Source organism: Mytilus californianus, unplaced genomic scaffold (assembly GCF_021869535.1).
Source record: "Mytilus californianus isolate M0D057914Y unplaced genomic scaffold, xbMytCali1.0.p SCAF_3, whole genome shotgun sequence".
NCBI lineage: Eukaryota > Metazoa > Mollusca > Bivalvia > Mytilida > Mytilidae > Mytilus > Mytilus californianus.
The window spans coordinates 42252268-42273335 of record NW_026262679.1 but is presented as its reverse complement, the minus strand read 5'-3'; the positions used below and the strand labels follow the sequence as shown (position 1 = coordinate 42273335).

Here is a 21068-nt window from a genome sequence, read left to right as displayed (position 1 = left end):
CATCGTATCTGACCAGATAATGAATTGCTTTAAACAATAGTAAACTGCACAGTAGATTGAGACTTTGACAGAAAATGAAAAAAATATATAATATAAAATATGAAAACAACAATTATTAATTTCATGAGTTTGAAGCGCTTTTCTGGATTTACCTTCATCAGGAACGCTCAAAGCCGAATATTTTAAAGCCGATGATGTATAAGAACCGAAACAGTTACAGAGCTACATGTATATGACCTAAAAGTACCTAATAAATCATATGATACCATTTGATTAAAAAGTATATTTCGTCACTTTGTCGTTTATCTCCAATTACAAGTCACTGAAGAAAAAAATACAAGGCTAGTTGCTTTTTTAATCCGTTCTTATAATTTATTTGGGTTCGAATATTTTTTTCTTCAAAATTTATGTGTACGCCCGGGCGTTTTGACGTAAACGTAGCTACGCGCATGGAAGTGGTGCAGCCTAGTAAAAACAGCAAACAGAAAGTAGAAAAAATAGTTTTGACTTCAGGGTTTCGTATCTTTTTATTCTTCGTGGCATGACCCACTTTTTTCGACTAAATCCCAATTTTCTCATTACTACATACATGATATGTACTAGTCCAAATAATTATGACGTTTTGTACGGCTTTTTGATAATAATTTTTCGGGAAGGTGTAACAGCAAAAATCAAAAATAGCCTTTCTAGACGGCATAATTATTTGGACTAGATATGTACATGAAAATTTTTTTCTATCTAGCATTTTATTTAAAAAAATTTCAAAGATCAGCTGATTTGCATGTAAGCCTATGGAGCAGTCAATTACAAGACTGCAGCCTTCTGGACCTCTATAAAAAGAAGATGTGGTATGATTGCCAATGAGACAACTCTTCACAAGAGACCAAATAACACAGAAATTAACAACTTATAGGTCTATGTACATATTTCCGGATCTGAGATGTTTTCCGATGTTGATATGATTTTACATAAAATTTGGCGGGGAAAATCTCCCATAATTCTCTGATATTTGTAAACAAAGTGATGTTTCGTAATCATTAACCACGTGTATCAGAAGCTGCAAGGATGCCAGAAGGACCAGAATTGTATATGTCTGCACAGTTTGTCAACCAAACTTGTAGAAACAATCTCTTTTCAGGGCAAATACTTAAATCATCAGTCAGTCGACAGCCAGATATTGATTGGAATGAAGAAACATACACAATATCTGCTGTGACAAGAGGGAAAGAACTGAAATTAACATTACAATCGATCACAAATGATCATAAAGAAAATAAAAAATGTGCGAAAAAGCAAAACAAATCACTTGACATTGTTTTCCAATTCGGGATGTCAGGTAAATTTGATTTTTATGAAGCAAATGAACTTCAGAAACATGCTCATCTAAATTTTTTCACAAAAACTGAAAATGACAAAAGCGTACAAATGGTGTTGAGTTTTGTAGACTATAGGCGTTTTGGGAAGTGGCAGCCGAATGGAAACTGGTCTGTGGAACGAGGACCCTGTGTACTCACAGATTACATTCCATTTAGGTAATTTAAAAGACATGCATGTTCATGTAATTAAGCATGTTAAAGGGTACATTTTGTATTTCCACCAGAGACCAATTAAATGACGTGAAATTTACAGCAACTATAGCACGTATGTAATAGGTCACTGTATCAGAGTTCTCACTAAGATTTTTAAGGCGAATCCAGGGACTTGTCATTTTTAGCCACTGCGAGTCGTACAATGAACCATCATGTCCATAGCTATTTTGTCTTAAGATCAAATAAGGTGACAAAGCTATGCCTTGTTCTGACATGTGTTAAAAAATTCATCATACCTTCACTTGCATAAAAGAGCATACTGGTTCCCAGAAGTTTGGTTAAACAGGTACTTCTGATCTGAGCAACAGGGCAAATACATTGTGTATCTTCCCTCCTATTTTTTTTTATTATTCAATAGAAACTTTCAACAAAGGTTCTGCATTGATCTCATGTCCTTAATCTTTCATTTGATACCAATATAACCCAAATATTGACTTTAATATAACTTTTAAGGGGTTCTATATATATATATATATCATGAATGGTCATCAAAGTGACTACACCTGCAAGCCCGACCTCCCCGTAAGTCGTCATTTGAGATCACCTGGGCACGCCCAAGCTGATCTCAAAAACCTTACCATCACTATCATAGACCACAACGAGGGTTGGTCAAGGGCCGACAGACTTGCTCGTGAAAGGTTTTGGATAAGAAAGCTTAGGACAGTTTCCCCAGAGGGCATAAATGAAAAAACATAGAATGTGTCACTCATTTTCCCTACCATCACTTGTTTCCAGTAACTCAGGCTTCCGTTTTGGACTCTTACAGTTTTAAGAAATTTATTCCTCCTCCCAAACATCAATATTGAAAAAAATTACCAGCGTATTGATTATTAATAATTTGTATAGCATTCAAGATTTTTATTTCAGTTTGACTACCACATGTCAAGATAAAGATTCATTTTACATCTTACTGATGAAGGATATTAGTTATCCAAAATTTCAAAAATTTGTTCATGATTTAATTATTTTTTGGTGATGTTGTACCCTTTTAGACTTGTTTTATATATATGTTTATATATATATACCATGTATACCATTGTATACCTTTAGAATAAGGTTATAAAAAGATTGATAAGTTCACCCTGATTGTATGTATACAACTTGTACCTATATTGCATTTATTGTCATCAAAATTCACCAAGTCTACCCAGTATTTATTGAATAGAAAATAGGATACATTCTTAGTGCTGTTAATAAATTTATTCTGAGAAAAAAAATACATACAGTTTATACCTAATGTACATGTTTAATTATGATTTTTGTGTTTCTCTTTTCAGAGAAAATATATTAAAGAATGTTGACCTGTCTGTGTTCAGAAAACCAATTTGTGAAGTGCTTTTGAATCAGAAGTATTTTAATGGTATTGGAAACTATCTCCGAGCAGAAATATGTTACAGGTAAAGTGATATTGAGTTTATTTCTGTCTGAAAGAAGTTGAAAAGTGAGACTTTGGCATGCTGTTTTCAGCACCGTTAACAATGTAGTAGTTTTTGATTAGGTCAATTTAAGGGGAACCACTGTCACGACTAGTGGTACAATGTAGGACAATGAAATTTGGTATGCAATTGTATTAGCATTGACACTTCACATTTCCATGGAGTTTATCTGATTCATGGTCTATTGATTTATAAAATTTTGCATAGTTTACATGTTTACCGTAAGTTTGGGATTCAATCAGTTTAAGATGAACCACTGATGGTAAGTGGGGCCACCTGCTATTCTGACATCCCATTTTTCTGACACACCATTAGTCATTTTAGACACCCAAAAAGATTGTAATTGAAAATATACTTCATTGAATTGGTGACCACTCTCTCTTCTAAATATAAAGAAATTGAAAAGACAGCACTTCTCTTCTGGTGTTTAAAAAATACCATGATCCTATAAATATAAGTCAACCTTGAACATTGCAATATTTTGGTTTATTCCATTCTACTTTTACATTCGTGTGACTAATGCTTAGTTTTGTTAATAAAAATTCCTTAAACAATTGTCAAACTCTGTATACAGTGGTGAAACACTGCTGATAACTGACACAACAAAAGAATGAATTATTTAGCAGGGATCAAGTAGCAAGTAAATTAACAGTACAATAAAACCGATTCCTGACATATAACAATGTACAAAATGTATCTGCTTTAGCTCGTAACAATTCTCTTGATGCCAGATAACAGCAATATTTTTCTTTCATGTATGGGGTATAAACAGGGATTATTAACTTAAGTGTATTTAAAATATGTTGTTTAAAGTTTTCAATATTTTACGAAACAAGTGTTGACAGTTGTCTATCTTTGTACTGTTGTCAGAGGCCCATGAGGTGTTATTCTAGTTATAAATACATAACTCCTGGATTACATTAACTAATACCCTCATATCCCTGAATTTGTACATGCACATTCTGAAAATAGAATTAGGGATAGCATGATGCCACATCTGAATTCTAACAAATTCATGGCAAAACAAAGTCAGAAGTATATATAGTTCATGGAAAAGAACTGTGATAAGGAGAGGTGAAAGATTACAAAGGGAAATACAAACTCATAAGTCGGACACAAACTGACATATATAGCCATTGCAAAAGACAACACAATCAAAAGACAAACAACAGTATACAAAACACAACATAGAAAACTAAAGACTAAGCAACAAGAACCCCACCGTATAAAAAAACAGGGAGTGATCTCAGGTGCTCTGGAGGGGTAAGCAGATCCTGCTCCACTTTCCAAATTCATTTCTTTAGTTTTTATGCATGAAATATTAAGTATGGGGATGAAATTACATGTTAAAAAAATTTGGGTGCTAAATATTTATGTAAAAGTAGTGATTTGGTACAGTTAAAGCACTAGTAGTAGTGATTTGGTACAGTTAGTATGTCTGAAGCTGTCAAACTGAATTATAGACCCCCTTAACATAGAATTTTCCATATTTTGAGTTAGAGCTGGTAGACTTTTCTATAAATTTAATATTATTTGTCCCAAAAATAGTTCACTACACTGTAGAAATCTTAATGAGATAGAGTAGGTGCGATTATTTTAATTTGAATTTATTGTCTAAAGAAATGCACTACGAAATAACTGTGTTCTCAGGCCATGTGACATGTGAGGGAAAAATAAATCAACCACAAAAATACAAGTATCACATTCTAACAAACTTTTTCGACAGAGTTGTTTAGATCTGTTAGTACAGAACCTCAGACTTTATCTAATTTCAAAAATGAAATTGAAATTGATATATTGGTTTCAAATTGAAAAAGGTATACATTGGTATAAAATAAATTTGTTATTATTAGTTCTATATTATCTTCTTCTGATTCTGAACTGCATTGTCTTGTTTTAATGTTATTTTATTTTTAAGTAATTGGTAGATTTTAGCATGAATTACTTACAATACAATAATAATGTAGAGGGATATACAGATTATTGTACAGAGTTAACCCTGAGCAAATAATTAAATTGGAAAGATCAAAGTCGAACATAAATGTGCCTTGTTACTTGTATTTGTATGTATAACGACAATAATCCCTCTTGTTTTTTTGTTTTTTTCAGGGGAGGAATTCCACCATTTCAGGATGCAAAATCTGTATTAGAGCCACTACTCACTGAAACAAATGAAGTGAAAATAAAGTCAGAGAAACCAGATATACTACAGCTTTGTCATTTGTTGCCTAATGAAGTTATTAATTTAGGTTTGTTATAATATGTATCCCTAGTGTTATCAAGAGATCATGTTGGCATTAGAATTCTACTTCAGTGTATCACACAGTGTGTATCTTTTTTTTTATTGTCCCAAACTATTAAAGTAAAAAAAGGAGATGTGGTATGATTGCCAATAAGATTAAGTATTAATATACATTTTTTTCGTTACATTAGAATAAAACAAACTATAGTTCTTTAGTGACTTAATAAGGTTATAATTTGTATAAAACTATATTTATTTCTAAGCTCATACGAATAAGAGATTCAAAGGAGCTACAGTTATTGCACAAGAAATCAGTGATCAGAAATTGAAAAATTAGATTAGATCAGTAAACTAGTGTTAGCCTGTCAGTTCTTTTTATTGGTCTTAAAACTTATTGTGTAAAATCTTTACTGAGTCTTCGTCATTTTTTTTTAAAAATGAATGGAGAAAAACAGACGGTATAATTACTTTTACAACATGTAGGATCGTTATTCAAAAAGACTCAAAATACGATATTGCTAAATTACGTGAGTTTTTAGAACATTTTGTTGAACTCGACGTGTGTACAGATGTTACAACAGACAGTAAGCATTTTGATGAGTACCAATTGTGCACAGCATCGTACATATTTATTGCGTAAATCATAGGAATCCGAATTTATATAAGGATAATTTAAAAAAAAAAAAATAATATAAAAATAAGGAGATGTGGTATGATTGCCAATGAGACAACTTTCCACCAAAGGTCAAATGAAGTGGATGTAATCAATTATAGGCAACCGTACGGCCTTCAACGATGACAAAACCCCATACCGTATGGTCAGCTATAAAAGGCCCCAACATGAAAAATATGAAACAATTCAATTGAGAAAACTAACAGCCTAATACCAGTATGTCTTTATGTACATGTGCTTGCTGACATCCAATCTCTCAGAAACTCATGGACTTGCAGTCATATAGCTTGATTTAAGTTGCATTTGAGAGAATGCTACTTTCTATTTAAAATATGGATCATATGACAAAAATATCTCAGTTTACTACAATGTATTATATTTGGTATGAGCTGTGGTTAAGATGTTCAACTTGTTTTAAACTTTAACAGTTTTTTTTTTTTTATTTTAGAAAAAAATATAAGTTCCTAAAACGCAAAGGATTAATTGGTTTTGTTTGTTGGCCTTGCAACTCCATTAGACAATCTACATATTTGTAAACATCTGCATTAATTTATTGTCTAAGAAAGGAACTTTTTAAACACTACATAGATAAATTGTGAGATACATGTATGCTATGCATATAGCCACATAGAAAAAATAATGGAAAACAATGGTTTAAAGAAAGATGACTCTATTCATTCTTTTTCCAAGGTTTGATAAGATCTGCTCAAGATCTGTCTAAGAGTATGGATGTGGTTTACAGAATAGATAATGATGGGCAAAAAATAAAAAAAAAGAGAAAAGTTGGCCATGAAAAAGAATAGAGAATAAATGGGTGGTTTTCAGATTGTGTTTTGTGAGTACACACACCATACCGGCAAATCAGTAATGTGTACATCCTCCCGATTCTATTGAGGGCTATATCAATCTATTTTATTTTCAGATATCTAATTTATACAAGGAAGTTTGTTTATTACCAACTTTTCAAGAAAACAATTTTCAAGTAATTACTCAAGTTGCAGAAAGTAGTACATGTTGTATGAATATGTCTGTTCAGTTCTACTTTATTTATTTTGACAAAAAGAAATAACTCAATTCTGAATGTTGCCAAAATATGTTTCTTTGCTTTATACATTGTTTGATTGCAAATTGGAAGCAATTTTTATGCCCAACCTAGGGGGATTATGTTTTTCGGTCTGTTCGTTCGTTTGTCCGTCCATTCGTCCGTCCGTTTATCTTGCTTCAGGTTAAAGTTTTTGGTCAAGGTAGTTTTTGGGTAAAGATTCAAAACCCTATGGTACTGACTTGATATTTAAATCTTCCAAGGTTTATAACTACCTTTCATAATTCAAACAAAATAGTGCAGTGAAGTAATCATTCTTTAGATCCAATCCAGTCGATGTCAAACAATTTATTAATGATATGTTATACTTAGACATACAAGTTACAATATGATGTGTATTTGAATTACCATACTTATCAAGAAGAATTTTCTTTATTAAAATTTACATAAGTAATGCATGGTGTATGAATCTGTGATAAAAATAGGTTCAACTATAAATGTAAAATCATAAACAAAGGAAGATAATGCCAACTCAAATTTATAATTTGCCTAGTTAAATACAATTCAATGTTTTATTTTAGTTCACCAAATTGCAAAATGAAAGCAATCTTTACCCTTTAGTGCTCACAAGCACTTTGATTGATGAAGTTGAAGTTCAATCAACTTGAAACTTAGTACACATGTTCCCTATGATATGATCTTTCTAATTTCATGCCAAATTAGAGTTTTTACCCCAATTTCAGGGTCAACTGAACATAGAAAATGATAGTGCCAGTTGGGCATCCGTGTACTATGGACATATTCTTGTTACTTTTTCAGTTATCCTAAAAAAGTCTGTGTTTGATATTTTCAGACTATTACACTTTTGTAATTGGTGTAACTAAATTGCAGGAACTCTTTTGACAAGAGAGTACTAAAACAATATTCGTTTAATTTAACAACTATTTAATTATAGGAGGTACAGGTTATGATCCAGAAAATAGAGATCCAGATTACTCCAAATTCACAGAATGGCTTCAGTGTTACTACAAACCTGGCATGAAAAACATGGCTGACCATAACAAAAGAACAATGTGGTACGATGGTAATCCTGGGCCATTAAAACCATCAGGTAATGACGACCTTCTCAATAAAATGTTGAATAAGATGTCAAGTAGTCTATTGATACAGAAACTTATGGCTTTAATTTGTCTTAAGACTTCTGCAGATATTTAATGAAGCTGAAACCTAACAGTATGATTGATTTTCTTTAATTAATTTATTCTGCACTGATTGGTAGAGTTTACCAATAACTCAACTGACCTCCATTGTTACACTTTAACAAAGTTCATTTTGTCTATGTATATTGAATTTCAGATAAGAAAAAATATTTTTAATTGAATTATCCCTTTCAATTACATTCGTAGAAGATATATTCCTTACTCTAACCTGACACCAAAAAAGAACAGCATTGTCATTTCTTTTTTTGAAAATAATTAAAAATTGATTTATGAGTTTAAGAGTATGAGAAGAATATTTGTCCATGTGATCATAACTTCAAGGGAAACTACCTAAAATCAAAATATCAATCTGATACAAGATGGACAGATGGAGAGACAGGGGGTGGAGAGACAGGGGGTGGAGAGACAGGGACATGGAGGCACCAACAAAATATCAATCTGATATAAGATGGACAGATGGAGAGACGGGGTGGAGAGACAGGGCATGGAGAGACAGGGGATGGAGAATCAGAGGCATGAAGAGACAGGGGATGGAGAGACAGGGGCATGGAGGCACTGAAAAATATCAATCTGATACAAGATGGACAGATAAAGAGACAGGGGCATGGAGGCACCGACAAAATATCAATCTGATACAAGATGGACAGATGGAGAGACAGGGTGGAGAGACGGGGACATGGAGGCACTGACAAAATATCAATCTGATACAAGATGGACACATGGAGAGACAGGGGGTGGAGAGACAGGGCATGGAGATACAGGGGATGGAGAGACAGGGACATGGAGGCACCGACAAAATATCAATCTGATACAAGATGGACAGATGGAGAGACAGGTGGTGTAGAGACAGGGGATGGAGAGACAAGGGCATGGAGAGACAGGGGATGGAGGGACAGGGGCATGGAGGTACCGAAAAATATCAATCTGATACAAGATGGACAGAGGGAGAGACAGGGGGTGGAGAGACAGGGGCATGGAGGCACCGACAAAATATCAATCTGATACAAGATGGACAGATGGAGAGACAGGGGGTGGAGAGACAGGGGATGGAGAGACAGGGGCATGGAGGCATTGACAAAAATCAATATGAACACCTTCCAATTTCATAAAATTCCATAAAAATGAGTGACTCATATAATGACAATGTAACTTTTCTGTTGCTCTTTTGGATTTTTCTCCCACAAGCCTGTAGATCTTGAATAGATACCATACCGCTGACTTCTTATATCTTATTCGTTAAAACTTTAAACACAGAATTGGAGTATAAAAGAAGTGTAGAAATGAAAATGAACATTTGAAATTAGATAACAAGCTTTGAGAGAAGTGACATCTGATTTATCATTCTGTTGCTCTTATTTCGTACAGAGACTTCATAATAAACAAATTGTATTATGTGTTGTTAGTGAAAATAGTTTAAGTTGATATAAATATATAGGACATTTACATTTATCTAAACTTTAATTTGATTTGTAACCCATTTTTTTTGTCTGCACACTTGTCATAATTCTGATGTTGATATAAAGGATCAATGTATTGAAAGTGCACTTTTAAATATTTTAGTGGAGAAAGTTAGAAAGATTAAAAGAAAAAAGAAAATCTCTGAAGAAGTGGAGAAAACTGCATTAAAGGTAAAAAGAAACATCAATTAACTTAGTTTTAAAACTATAAAAAGACAACAACATCCTGGATTACTGCAAGGAAATGCTTTATTCTGGTCTACATGTTTTGCCACTAATGGTGGCTTCTTCAGAACAATTTAATGATAAGAAACAAATGCTGAAGTACATAAAATGAGCTTCACATGGGGTTACAAAAAGGTTAACAAGACGTTACGTCACAATTATAGGTTTGGCGATGTTAAAATGAAAGTGAAAGTAAAAGTTCATAATGAATTGTCAGTATCTTTTCCGAAAATGGACAACACCTCACTGGACATTTTTTACCATTTCAACTTTTTAGCTCACCTGGCCCGAAGGGCCAAGTGAGCTTTTCTCATCACTTGGCGTCCGTCGTCCGGCGTCGTCCGTCGTCGGCGTTAACTTTTTACATTTTGAACTTCTTCTAGAGAACCACTGAATGGAATGAAACCAAACATGGCATGAATGTTCCTTATGAGGTGCTGACCAAGTGTTGTTACTTTGTAGCCGATCCATCATCCAAGATGGCCGCCAGCGGGGGACTTAGTTTAACATAGGACCCTATGGAAAATGCATACAAATGACTTCTTTTAGAGAACCACTGAATGGAATGAAACCAAACATGGCATGAATGTTCCTTATGAGGTGCTCACCAAGTGTTGTTACTTTGTAGCCGATCCATCATCCAAGATGGCCGCCAGCGGGGGACTTAGTTCAACATAGGACCCTATGGGAAATGCATACAAATGACTTCTTTTAGAGAACCACTGAATGGAATGAAACCAAACATGGCATGAATGTTCCTTATGAGGTGCTCACCAAGTGTTGTTACTTTGTAGCCGATCCATCATCCAAGATGGCCGCCAGCGGGGGACTTAGTTTAACATAGGACCCTATGGGAAATGCATACAAATGACTTCTTTTAGAGAACCACTGAATGGAATAAAACCAAACATGGCATGAATGTTCCTTATGAGGTGCTGACCAAGTGTTGTTACTTTGTAGCCGATCCATCATCCAAGATGGCCGCCATCGGGGAACTTAGTTTAACATAGGACCCTATGGGTAATGCATACAAATGTCTTCTTCTAGAGAACCACTGAATGGAATGAAACCAAACATGGCATGAATGTTCCTTATGAGGTGCTGACCAAGTGTTGTTACTTTGTAGCCGATCCATCATCCAAGATGGCCGCCAGCGGGGGACTTAGTTTAATATAGGACCCTATGGGAAATGCATACAAATGTCTTCTTCTAGAGAACCACTGAATGGAATGAAACCAAACATGGCATGAATGTTCCTTATGAGGTGCTGACCAAGTGTTGTTACTTTGTAGCCGATCCATCATCCAAGATGGCCACCATCGGGGAATTTAGTTTAACATAGGACCCTATGGGAAATGCATACAAATGTCTTCTTCTAGAGAACCACTGAATGGAATGAAACCAAACATGGCATGAATGTTCCTTATGAGGTGCTGACCAAGTGTTGTTACTTTGTAGCCGATCCATCATCCAAGATGGCCGCCAGCGGGGGACTTAGTTTAACATAGGACCCTATGGGAAATACATAAAAATGTCTTCTTTTAGAGAACCACTGAATGGAATGGAACCAAACATGGCATGAATGTTCCTTATGAGATGCTGACCAAGTGTTGTAACTTTGCAGTTGGTCCATCATCCAAGATGGCCGCCAGCGGGGGACTTAGTTTAACATAGGACCCTATGGGAAATACATACAAATGTCTTCTTTTAGAGAACCACTGAATGGAATGAAACCAAATATGGCATAAATGTTCCTTATGAGGTTCTGACCAAGTGTTGCTACTTTGTAGCCGATCCATCATCCAAGATGGCCGCCAGCGGGGGACTTAGTTTAACATAGGACCCTATGGGAAATACATACAAATGTCTTCTTTTAGAGAACCAATAAATGGAATGGAACCAAACATGGCATGAATGTTCCTTATGAGATGTTGACCAAGTGTTGTTACTTTGCAGCCGATCCATCATCCAAGATGGCCGACAGCGGGGGACTTAGTTTAACATAGGACCCTATGGGAAATACATACAATTGTCTTCTTTTAGAGAACCACTGAATGGAATTGAACCAAACATGTCATGAATGTTCCTTATGAGTTGTTGACCAAGTGTTGCTACTTTGTTGGCGATTTACTGTTCAAGATGGCCACCAGGATATTTGATTAAATAACGGGACCAATATTAATCAAAATTTGGCCTCAATCATTATTTGGGTATCTGTTATGATTTTTATCTATCTTTACATGATTTCTAAAACCAAAGTAGAGTCAGGTGAGCGACACAGGCTCTTGAGAGCCTCTAGTTTATTTTCCCGTGGTTTTATGACAACCACAGCATACTTCCGTATCCATCCTGATAACTTTACAAGCTGTACAGTAAGAAGGTGTTGGTTCACTCGATGTATATTTTTTAGTTTTAATAAAGTTTAAACAAAGATATCATCATGAGGAACATGCTGGTTCAGGGTTATGATACAGCGAAAGTGTGACCAACTGGACATATAGATCAGGTAATAATGAACAGACAAAAGGTGATCAACAAAAATCATCACTCTTTTTGAAAGAAAAAAATGCCACTTCACAATAAATTACAAAAGGGGATTAAAAAATCAGAAGTAAAAAATTAAAACACATATTATATAGATACACAGTTTTTCTCATATTATATTAGGTTTATCAAGCCAATTTTGGAGGAGATGCACTTTGTAATAAAACACCTTATCACTATTTGTCTGCCATTACTGGACATCACAAAGGTTTCCGTAAAATTTTGAAGTCATAATACAAAATATCTGACGCCACAATGGAAAAGTGATTGTTGTATGACGTCAATAGTTCAAACGGCGCAGATTCTCTGGTCAACCGGCGCAGATTTCCAAAAAAAATACAAAAGTTTTATTAATACTTTGGAATTAATTTATTTTATTCTTTTTGTTACTTACATAATCCATTCATACATTCATAGATAAGGTGTATAGATTATATATATTTTCTATAATGATTAAATGTGCCAATCCTTTAAGCTTGATACCAGATGTAAAACTTGACACAGAAGTGTAAAGATATTGATGTTATGCTATTTGAGATGCCAGAAAGTTTTATGAATACTTTGGAATTGATTTATTTTATTCTTTTTGTTACTTACATAATCCATTCATACATTCATATATAAATTATCTCCCCTTCAAATTATAATTGTCAAAGGAATTTCTAAAATTTAAATTTCTGCAATGTCTGTAGAGAATCTCCTGTTATAACACAGCTTGTAAACAAAACCATAAAAGTTGAGCTTTGAGATAGTTTAAAGTCTGCAATAAAACTGGATATGAATTTGTGCCAATGAATATCATTTTTCAATTAGAAAGCAATTGATATATATATTTTCATTAAGCTATTCTGTTGACAAATTAACACAAATGGAGGACCATTAAGAGGGAGATGTGGGAAATAGGTTAATAATGACATTATTCCTGTGTTATTAATCATGACTCAGTAGATTAAGTATCAGAGTAGGTTTACAATCTGTTCACTTTTAAATCAGTCCTTTGTGCTACATTTTCACACTGGCAGGCAATGATAAAATGTGTTGACACTTGACAGGTTGTTTGTGTCACCATGGTAGGGAGAGGTATTTGTATTAACCTCATGTATGGTGTTATAATATTTATGGTAGACCTTTACATCCTGGTAATCAAGCCACTATAAATATTGACCACTACCATGGTATAAAGTGACAGATCCTTATTCCACTATTCCATATCAATGAAATTAATTTCGTCATAAAGCTCTGCAGGATCCTTTGTTCATTTAAAGCCAGTGTGTTTTTCACAATATCAAAACCATCAAACAAAACATTATACCTCTCTAGGAGTTGGGGCTTTATTGCAATCACCATGTATGTCATCTTTGTCCATCCAACAAATATTTCAGTCACAGTTCTCAGGAACTACTTCAAAAAATGACTTCTTATTAAGTCAGCTTGTTGACAGGGAAGAGTTGTAACTTGGGAGCATTTTTCAGTTCTGTTGAATACCTACTTTGGATAAGCTGTAAATGTCTGTGGACATAATAAAAGGTCAAATAGATTATGAATGATTAAACTTTTACTAAATAGAATAATACAAAACAAAGATGGAATAGACAGCAGATGCTCTTTGAACTCAAATAATATATACCTACATGTACCTGTCATAAAAATATTTGAAATAATTTGGGCTTAGGCATTTCAGTCTCTAAGCAAAGTCTTATTAGCTATAAATCAGGACTCTCAGTCATAAAACCTGTATCTCTGTACTCAGAGAGCAAAATGTGTTCTGGAAACACCAAATCCAGTATTTGCGGTCATACAAATTTTTGAGTACGATATAACAAATCAACTTAACCATGTTAACCTTGCTGTCATAAAAATTTGAAAAACTGTTATCATAATCTGACTCAGAAATCAACCAATTAGATTATTTATGTTCATTATTGTTTATAGTAATTACAATTATCAGATAACCTATTTTTTCCAGAAACCAAAAGTAGAAAAAACAGAACTTGACAGTAAAGCAGACATAAATGGAAAAACAAAAAGAACAAGCAAAACTGCAGTTGGACCTGTAACGCGTCTGAATGTGACTAAAGAAGAAAGCTTGAAAAAAGGGAAGAAGAAATCTTCAGCAGCAAGTGCAAATGCAGATCTTGAAAAAAGCAAACTAGAAGCAGCTGGGAAGAGGAGAGCTACAAGAAGGAAGCAGTCTAAAACAAGTGTTTCTGATATAAATATATCTGATTCTATTACTCCAAAACATAAAAAGGCAGGAAACACTGTTAGAAGAACAAGGAGGGTGAAAAGAAGTTAATGATTTTAATCCAATGGTTAAAAAGTTATTTTAAAGGTACTATAGAAATGATGAAAGAATTTGGACAATCATGTGTCAGACAACGATTGTAGTGTAAATAATTAAATGTCTTGAATTTTATGAGATCAGACAGTGTTTACATAAAATGAGATCAGATTGTGATATTACTGAATGTCATATATCACAAAATGTTTACTTGCCGTGAGCAACCAGACAGGTACCCCTGCCAGAACTGCATAAACTTCGGGAGCATCCGAATTCATCCCCTTGATTTTTGGTGGGTTGGTGTACATGTAGCTCAGTTTTTAGTTTTCTGTATATTGTTTTGTTGATTGTCATTTATCTTTTTTGTCTTTTTTTTTAGCCATGGTGTTACCTGTTTTTCTGTTATTTACATATAGATTCTTACATTGGTACCAGTTGATTATCGGATTTATCCAATCAAGATTGATAATTTAACTATTGAGATTGGATAATCCATGAGTTACTATGTAAGAATCTGTTTCTCTAATATTTATCAAATAAATTTTCATTTTTGATAAAACAAAAATCCCCTTCGAGTGCCTTCCACGTTCCACAAAGATGTCAATTTCATTAACACCTGTCAGCACATTTTGATTCATCCAGTGAGCTGATAAAGGTTATGAACCTTAAACTCATCCAATCATCTTCTGAGATCATTGGCAACCACACTTTGATTAAATTTTTTATACAGTGGGTCCGGAAAGGGTTAAATTGCCAAAGAATTAGAGAAAAGTTTTTATAGCTCCTTTGGTATCTTCTCATTTTTTACTTTGACAATAGACTATTTTATTTGTTGAATGAAACATTGTCATCACTATGTACATATAATAATGTACTAAATGTATCACTAACAGGAAGGTTGGTCCAACATGGTCAAATCTGGCCTGCAACCATTGCAGGTTTTGCTGACCAGTTTAAAACTGTATAGTTTGCTTCAAAGTGACCTGAAACAATTTTTAAACATGCCCTTGTTATCTAAGGGGTACCCTACTGGAGTCTGATGAAACAATAGAAATAAGTCGAACCATATATGCATTAAACTGACAAGATCATTACATCAGGGTATATTTCTTCATTTCCTGTCTCTTAGCTTTTGAAAGAATAATATGAATAAATTTAGCAAAGGTTCTTAGTCCATACATGGTATATTTATCTAAATCAGTAATGTTGTTAAATTATAAGTACATTGTAAACATGGTAAAATAAAAACTAATTAATGTGTACATGTGTATATTCAAATTTGTGTTGTCTTTAGTTCAGTATATGTATCAATTAAAAATTATGATGACGTCTATGATCATATAACTGTTATCATATTTTAGTGATTTATAATATGTTTTAATTAGATAATGTCTATATTGATAGAATTCACTATATTATTTGATATACTATAGTGCGTTGAAACAAATTAAATGAAAAAACAAAATTTCAATCTTTAGATATTCCCAAAATTAAAATTGAATCATATGTAGACTTTAACAACCAATTTAAAGCTTAAAAAATAAAGTTGATATTAAATTTCCATCACATCACATTAATGTTACATACAGGGAGAAAGCTGTAGTTAATGCACATTTTCAATCTTGTTGGAACATCTGATAGATTAAGATATTTCTTCATGCTAAATACCCTCAGAAAAATTGTGTAACTGGATCTTGAAATTCTCTGGCCTTTGTAAGGGGATAAGCATGATAAGTGGGTAAAATATGTAGATAATTAATCATATTCTTTTGACAATATCTGATGTAATTGAGTTAAAGATTATGTGATGAACTTGGATGTGAAAATTCAGGAATAAAAATAATAATTTTCTCTATATGTATGATTTTTTGTGAAAGATTCTCTTGTTTGGTAGGACTTTCAACATATATTTGTTCCGCCTAACAGAAGTTCCACTGGAAACTTTTTTATAAACAATGTCATAATATCTATAACTAAGACAGTATATGCAGTTAAATGTTACAATTTAAAATTATTTTATATTTTAATATAAGTGATTGAATTTAGATGCTTTTAGGAATTTCCTGACACTCAGTATAAATAAAATGAAATAATTGTGATCTAATTATCAATTTGTTTGTTAATTGGTGTTGAATTGCTTTTGATATCTCGATTCCCTTACTTCTCAGGTATGATAGAAGAAACTTTGATATGTGTACACAATTGCTGTTAGCCCTGCATCTGTGTAACAGTTTCAAATTATCATTTGTATCAATCAATGAATTTTTTATACCTTCAGACATATTTTTTATAAAGATTTGTTTCTGAAATTTTAACATTTTGAAAGATACTTTGTTCAAAATGTTTATTTGATAAAAAAAAAATATATGGTTAAGCTGCATACTTAACATGCTTAATACTCAAAAAAAGGTTCAAGAGTTGTTTTTATGTTTTTAATATGATTCTGTGAAATAGCATGAATGTATAGTACCTTATCTTTCTGTGAATAAATCAATGTGTCCATCATTATGTTTTGCCATGTTTCCAGTAAGTTGTTTTTGTTTTTGAATGTCCAGGCCATTATCCCAGATTTTTGATATGTCTTCTACTTATGTTGCTCAAGATATCATACTTTACAATTTTGTAGTGTCATTAGCCATACTGAATAAAATGGCCCTATTTCCATTTTGATAGAAGGGAAATTATCAATTTGCCTTTTGTAGACATTTAGTTTCAAGATTAGATCTGTTCCTCACTAACAATGCAAGAAAGGTGAACAATATGAAGGTTTGTTGGAAATGAATAGTAATATATTTGGGGTAAACATCAATGGGACATATGCCACAATGAAAAATTTTGATATTTCAAGAAGGTCTTCACATAAGAGGATTTGCAAGAAGATATCAACAATATTCTACACTTGGAATTATTGCAAGTAATATATTATGTTTAACAGATATGTCAAATGACCTAGGAAGTCATATTCACACTTCAGTCGTTAGGGTTGATTTTGGACAGATCCTTAAAAAATATACTTAATAAAGACATTACACTAAATCATTATTCAAATTGCATTGAGTTTAGATTTACCGACCTCAAAGAAATTATATTTGCTTTATATTGAAGGCTCACTGTGATGGAGATGGAAAAGGCAATAAATGTTCTGTTTGTTTTGTAAAGAGTGTTTAAATTTTGTCTTATGGATGTTTTATGTTGGGTAAAAAGTTCAAGTTGTCATTTTGCCTAAATTTTTAACAAATTTTAACAAAAAATGTTACTTCATAAAATGCGTATCTAATTTATTACTAAAGTTGTGCCTGGTTACTACCAAGGATAAATTAACAGTTTAGAAATAATACTTTTCAAAGATTTTGATATCGAATAATTTGACCTGTCTTGCATGTGGGAAAAACTTACTTGTTGTAAAACTGTTCTTGGACACTTTTCACCTGTTCATTTTTGGTACATTATTTTGACAAGTGACCATAGTTTCAATTCCAGAGTGCATGTGAACCCTTTTTGGGGTATTTTTCATGGTTTGATTTTGTCTCCCCTTGGACAAAATTGTGGAAATGAGACTTGCACGTTTGTTTCTGGCTTTTGCATCTGTGTCAAAAAAAATTTATGGTTCGTGTTATGTCAGTTTAAGGGGAACAACCAATGTTATTTAGTAAGTAGTTGTGTTAGCATTGGCACATCTCATTTTGATGAAGATCAGTTGTCCCTGCCCCTCATTCATGGTCCATTTGACTCTGAACATTTTGCATATTTAAATTTCAACATTTTCATCAAACTATCAAAATGACTCGCAGGTGAGACATTAATCTGTGTCAACAATTTATTTAGTGTTTACACGATCAGCAGAGTCTCTGACAAGTGTTGTTACCACTTATTCTTCCTCCCAAAACTCGATGTAAAACAATTTAAAAAAAGCAGAAGATATGTTCGTTAAAAATTCTATTTCTTAACAATTTTCATAAATTTCTAATTTCTTTTGACGTTTTATTTATTGCCAATTTGACTTAATTAATGAGTTCATCCAATATAACTATGAAAGTAGAATAACAACACTTAAATCACCATTATTAGCTGTAGAGAAATTTATCTTTTTTGTTTAGGACCGTTCTGTTTAATTCTTAGAAGCGACGACTATACACGTTTGTCTGCGGCAATATCGGAATGTTTCAAAAACATTTCCCCTAAAGTGAAAAAAGATTTGTTAAATAGGTCCCATGCGTCAGTATTTAAGACCTGAAATGGAAAACACATTTGAACAATATCTATTACGTTTTTTGTAACTTGTTATTTTTTTTGTACATATATATGAATATAGATTTTTTTGGGGGGGGGGGGGGGGGGGGGGGGTAACAAATCGTAGTTGTATACAACCAGAAAACTGAGGTTAAATTTATGTCTTGCTGAAAGCAAACCCTCCTTGTGAAATGCTCTTCAATTATTTGCATTGATGGCCGCTGTATGGTAGATGAAAAGATTTCAATGAAGCTTTAAGCGTACTGACGATATTTCTAAGTGACAGCATAGAGTTCGCATAAAATGTTTGCATTGCACCTGTAACAAAAATCAAATTCAACGGAATTTTGGTAGCTCGAGACGTTTTTAGACCATTCCAATTGCTCAAGTTGTAGTGTAACACTAATTGAGAATGTCCATTTCGTTTTGTGAGTAAAAATAATAAGCCTTTTAAGTTTGTAGAAAACCAAGGCACTCATTTTTGCAAGGAAAATAGTTGGAAAAGTCGATCATTTCATTATTATGATGATCCTTAATTTCATTTAATAATACCTTGATTCGGTTTGAGTCCTATATTATTTCTCCTAACTGCTGTTAGTATGCCATTTTAATACATATGCACTTCTGTACGATCGTTCTAAAAGTTGAAATATTATAGTCACTGTGGCATTTGTAAATATAATGCATGTCAGATATTTTGACGGCCGCCCGATATAACAGCAATTCTCACGAACATGCCATGTTCTTATTAAAAGCTTAAATACATTTCAAACATGTAACAATTCTAGATGCTTTAATTTATGGAATTGTCACGTTGAGTTTCCTTAAGCATTTCCAGTCATAAACTTTGATATTTGGAAAATTTGATTTATCTAAATTAAAATTCTTACAATGTTTTGTACTGCTTAAACAGATAATTTAATTCTTCAAATGATCATTGTGTAGTGAATAAACTGAATTAGAATCGTTCCATTTATATAAGTAGACAAAAGTAATCCGGAATTATCATCTATGCATACAGAAAACCCTACATTGTACTTATATATGATGTTTGGTAAAAAGTATAGCAGAAATAACATCGATTGTAAAATTAACCTATTAGGTTAGTGGGGGGCCGTTAGTGTCTGTGCGGCATCAAATGTAGTTGAAATTGTTTACGTTAGGTAGAAGGATGTTTTGTTCCCTGAGGTGGATTCTTACATTGACGTTATAATGTAAAATAAGATTTGGTATGACTGCCAATGAGACAACTCTCCACCAGAGACCTAAATGATGTAGAAGGTAGCAATTATAGGTCACCGTACGGCCTTTAATAATAAGCAAAGTCAATACCGCTCAAAAAGCTATAACATGCCCCGAAATGACAAATGAAAAGCAATTGAAACGAGAAAACTAACGGCCATAGTTATGTACAAACAATTAACGAAAACCAAATATAGTATACAGCAACAAACGACAACCACTGAATGGCAGGCTCCTGACTTAGGACAGACAAATGATTGGTAGTCATTTAGTATCAGAAAAAAACTTAATTCGGACAATGCAGCATACAATGCTGAGTAACCAAACTTTTGTTATATGCGTTTAAATTATACTAGACGCATACATACACATAATGAATGATCTTTAGTCTCTTAGTATTCGAACATAAATCTTCGCTTTTTTCTTCCAACCAATTAAGGCTTGACGCTGTTTCATTTTCAGAGATGTCTTTTTATACCATGTTATACGACATAGATCAATTAGTACCAGAGCGTCAAACTAAACCAATATCAATTAAATATAAAATCTAGGTAAGAGTGACCTACTTTTGTAGGAGGCTGTTTGGCTTTCCCAGCTTCACGAATCGTTACGACTAGTCGTACTCGTACTATTGCAATACTCACTTAGTGTCAGTCATTCACTCATTCATTCATTCAATACTTGCATGAACCTAGTATACGATTAAAGAAAAAAAAAACAAAAAAACAAAAAACAAAAAAACAAAAAAACAAAAAAACAAAAGAACCCTAAATGCAAACATGAACAGTTACAAAGAAAACCAGAAATTTGTGTCATAATGACCATAGGTGCGTGAGAACAGGACCCTGTGTTGAGTGGCACATTGATAGTAAAATGTATATTCAGAG

General features: G+C 33.2%; 1 protein-coding gene across 1 annotated transcript; it reads left to right on the top strand.

Moving 5' to 3' along the window:
* The first annotated feature begins 1009 nt into the window (after positions 1 to 1009).
* LOC127734611 (endonuclease 8-like 1) lies at positions 1010 to 17214 on the top strand. The gene is made up of 6 exons (XM_052244583.1): positions 1010 to 1532; positions 2867 to 2986; positions 5135 to 5274; positions 7938 to 8093; positions 9763 to 9830; positions 14395 to 17214. Exons 1-6 carry the CDS (start codon positions 1066 to 1068, stop codon positions 14722 to 14724), a joined length of 1281 nt encoding a protein of 426 aa, XP_052100543.1. The 5' UTR covers positions 1010 to 1065; the 3' UTR covers positions 14725 to 17214.
* The last annotated feature ends 3854 nt before the right edge of the window (positions 17215 to 21068 follow it).

What these genes read in the sequence shown, in the direction of transcription:
- LOC127734611 (XM_052244583.1), top strand. Translation starts at nt 1,066, where the DNA reads ATGCCAGAAGGACCAGAATTGTATATGTCTGCACAGTTTGTCAACCAA. An exon ending in ACAGATTACATTCCATTTAG is followed by an intron (nt 1,533 to 2,866) that starts GTAATTTAAAAG and finishes TTCTCTTTTCAG; the next exon opens with AGAAAATATATTAAAGAATG. An exon ending in CGAGCAGAAATATGTTACAG is followed by an intron (nt 2,987 to 5,134) that starts GTAAAGTGATAT and finishes TGTTTTTTTCAG; the next exon opens with GGGAGGAATTCCACCATTTC.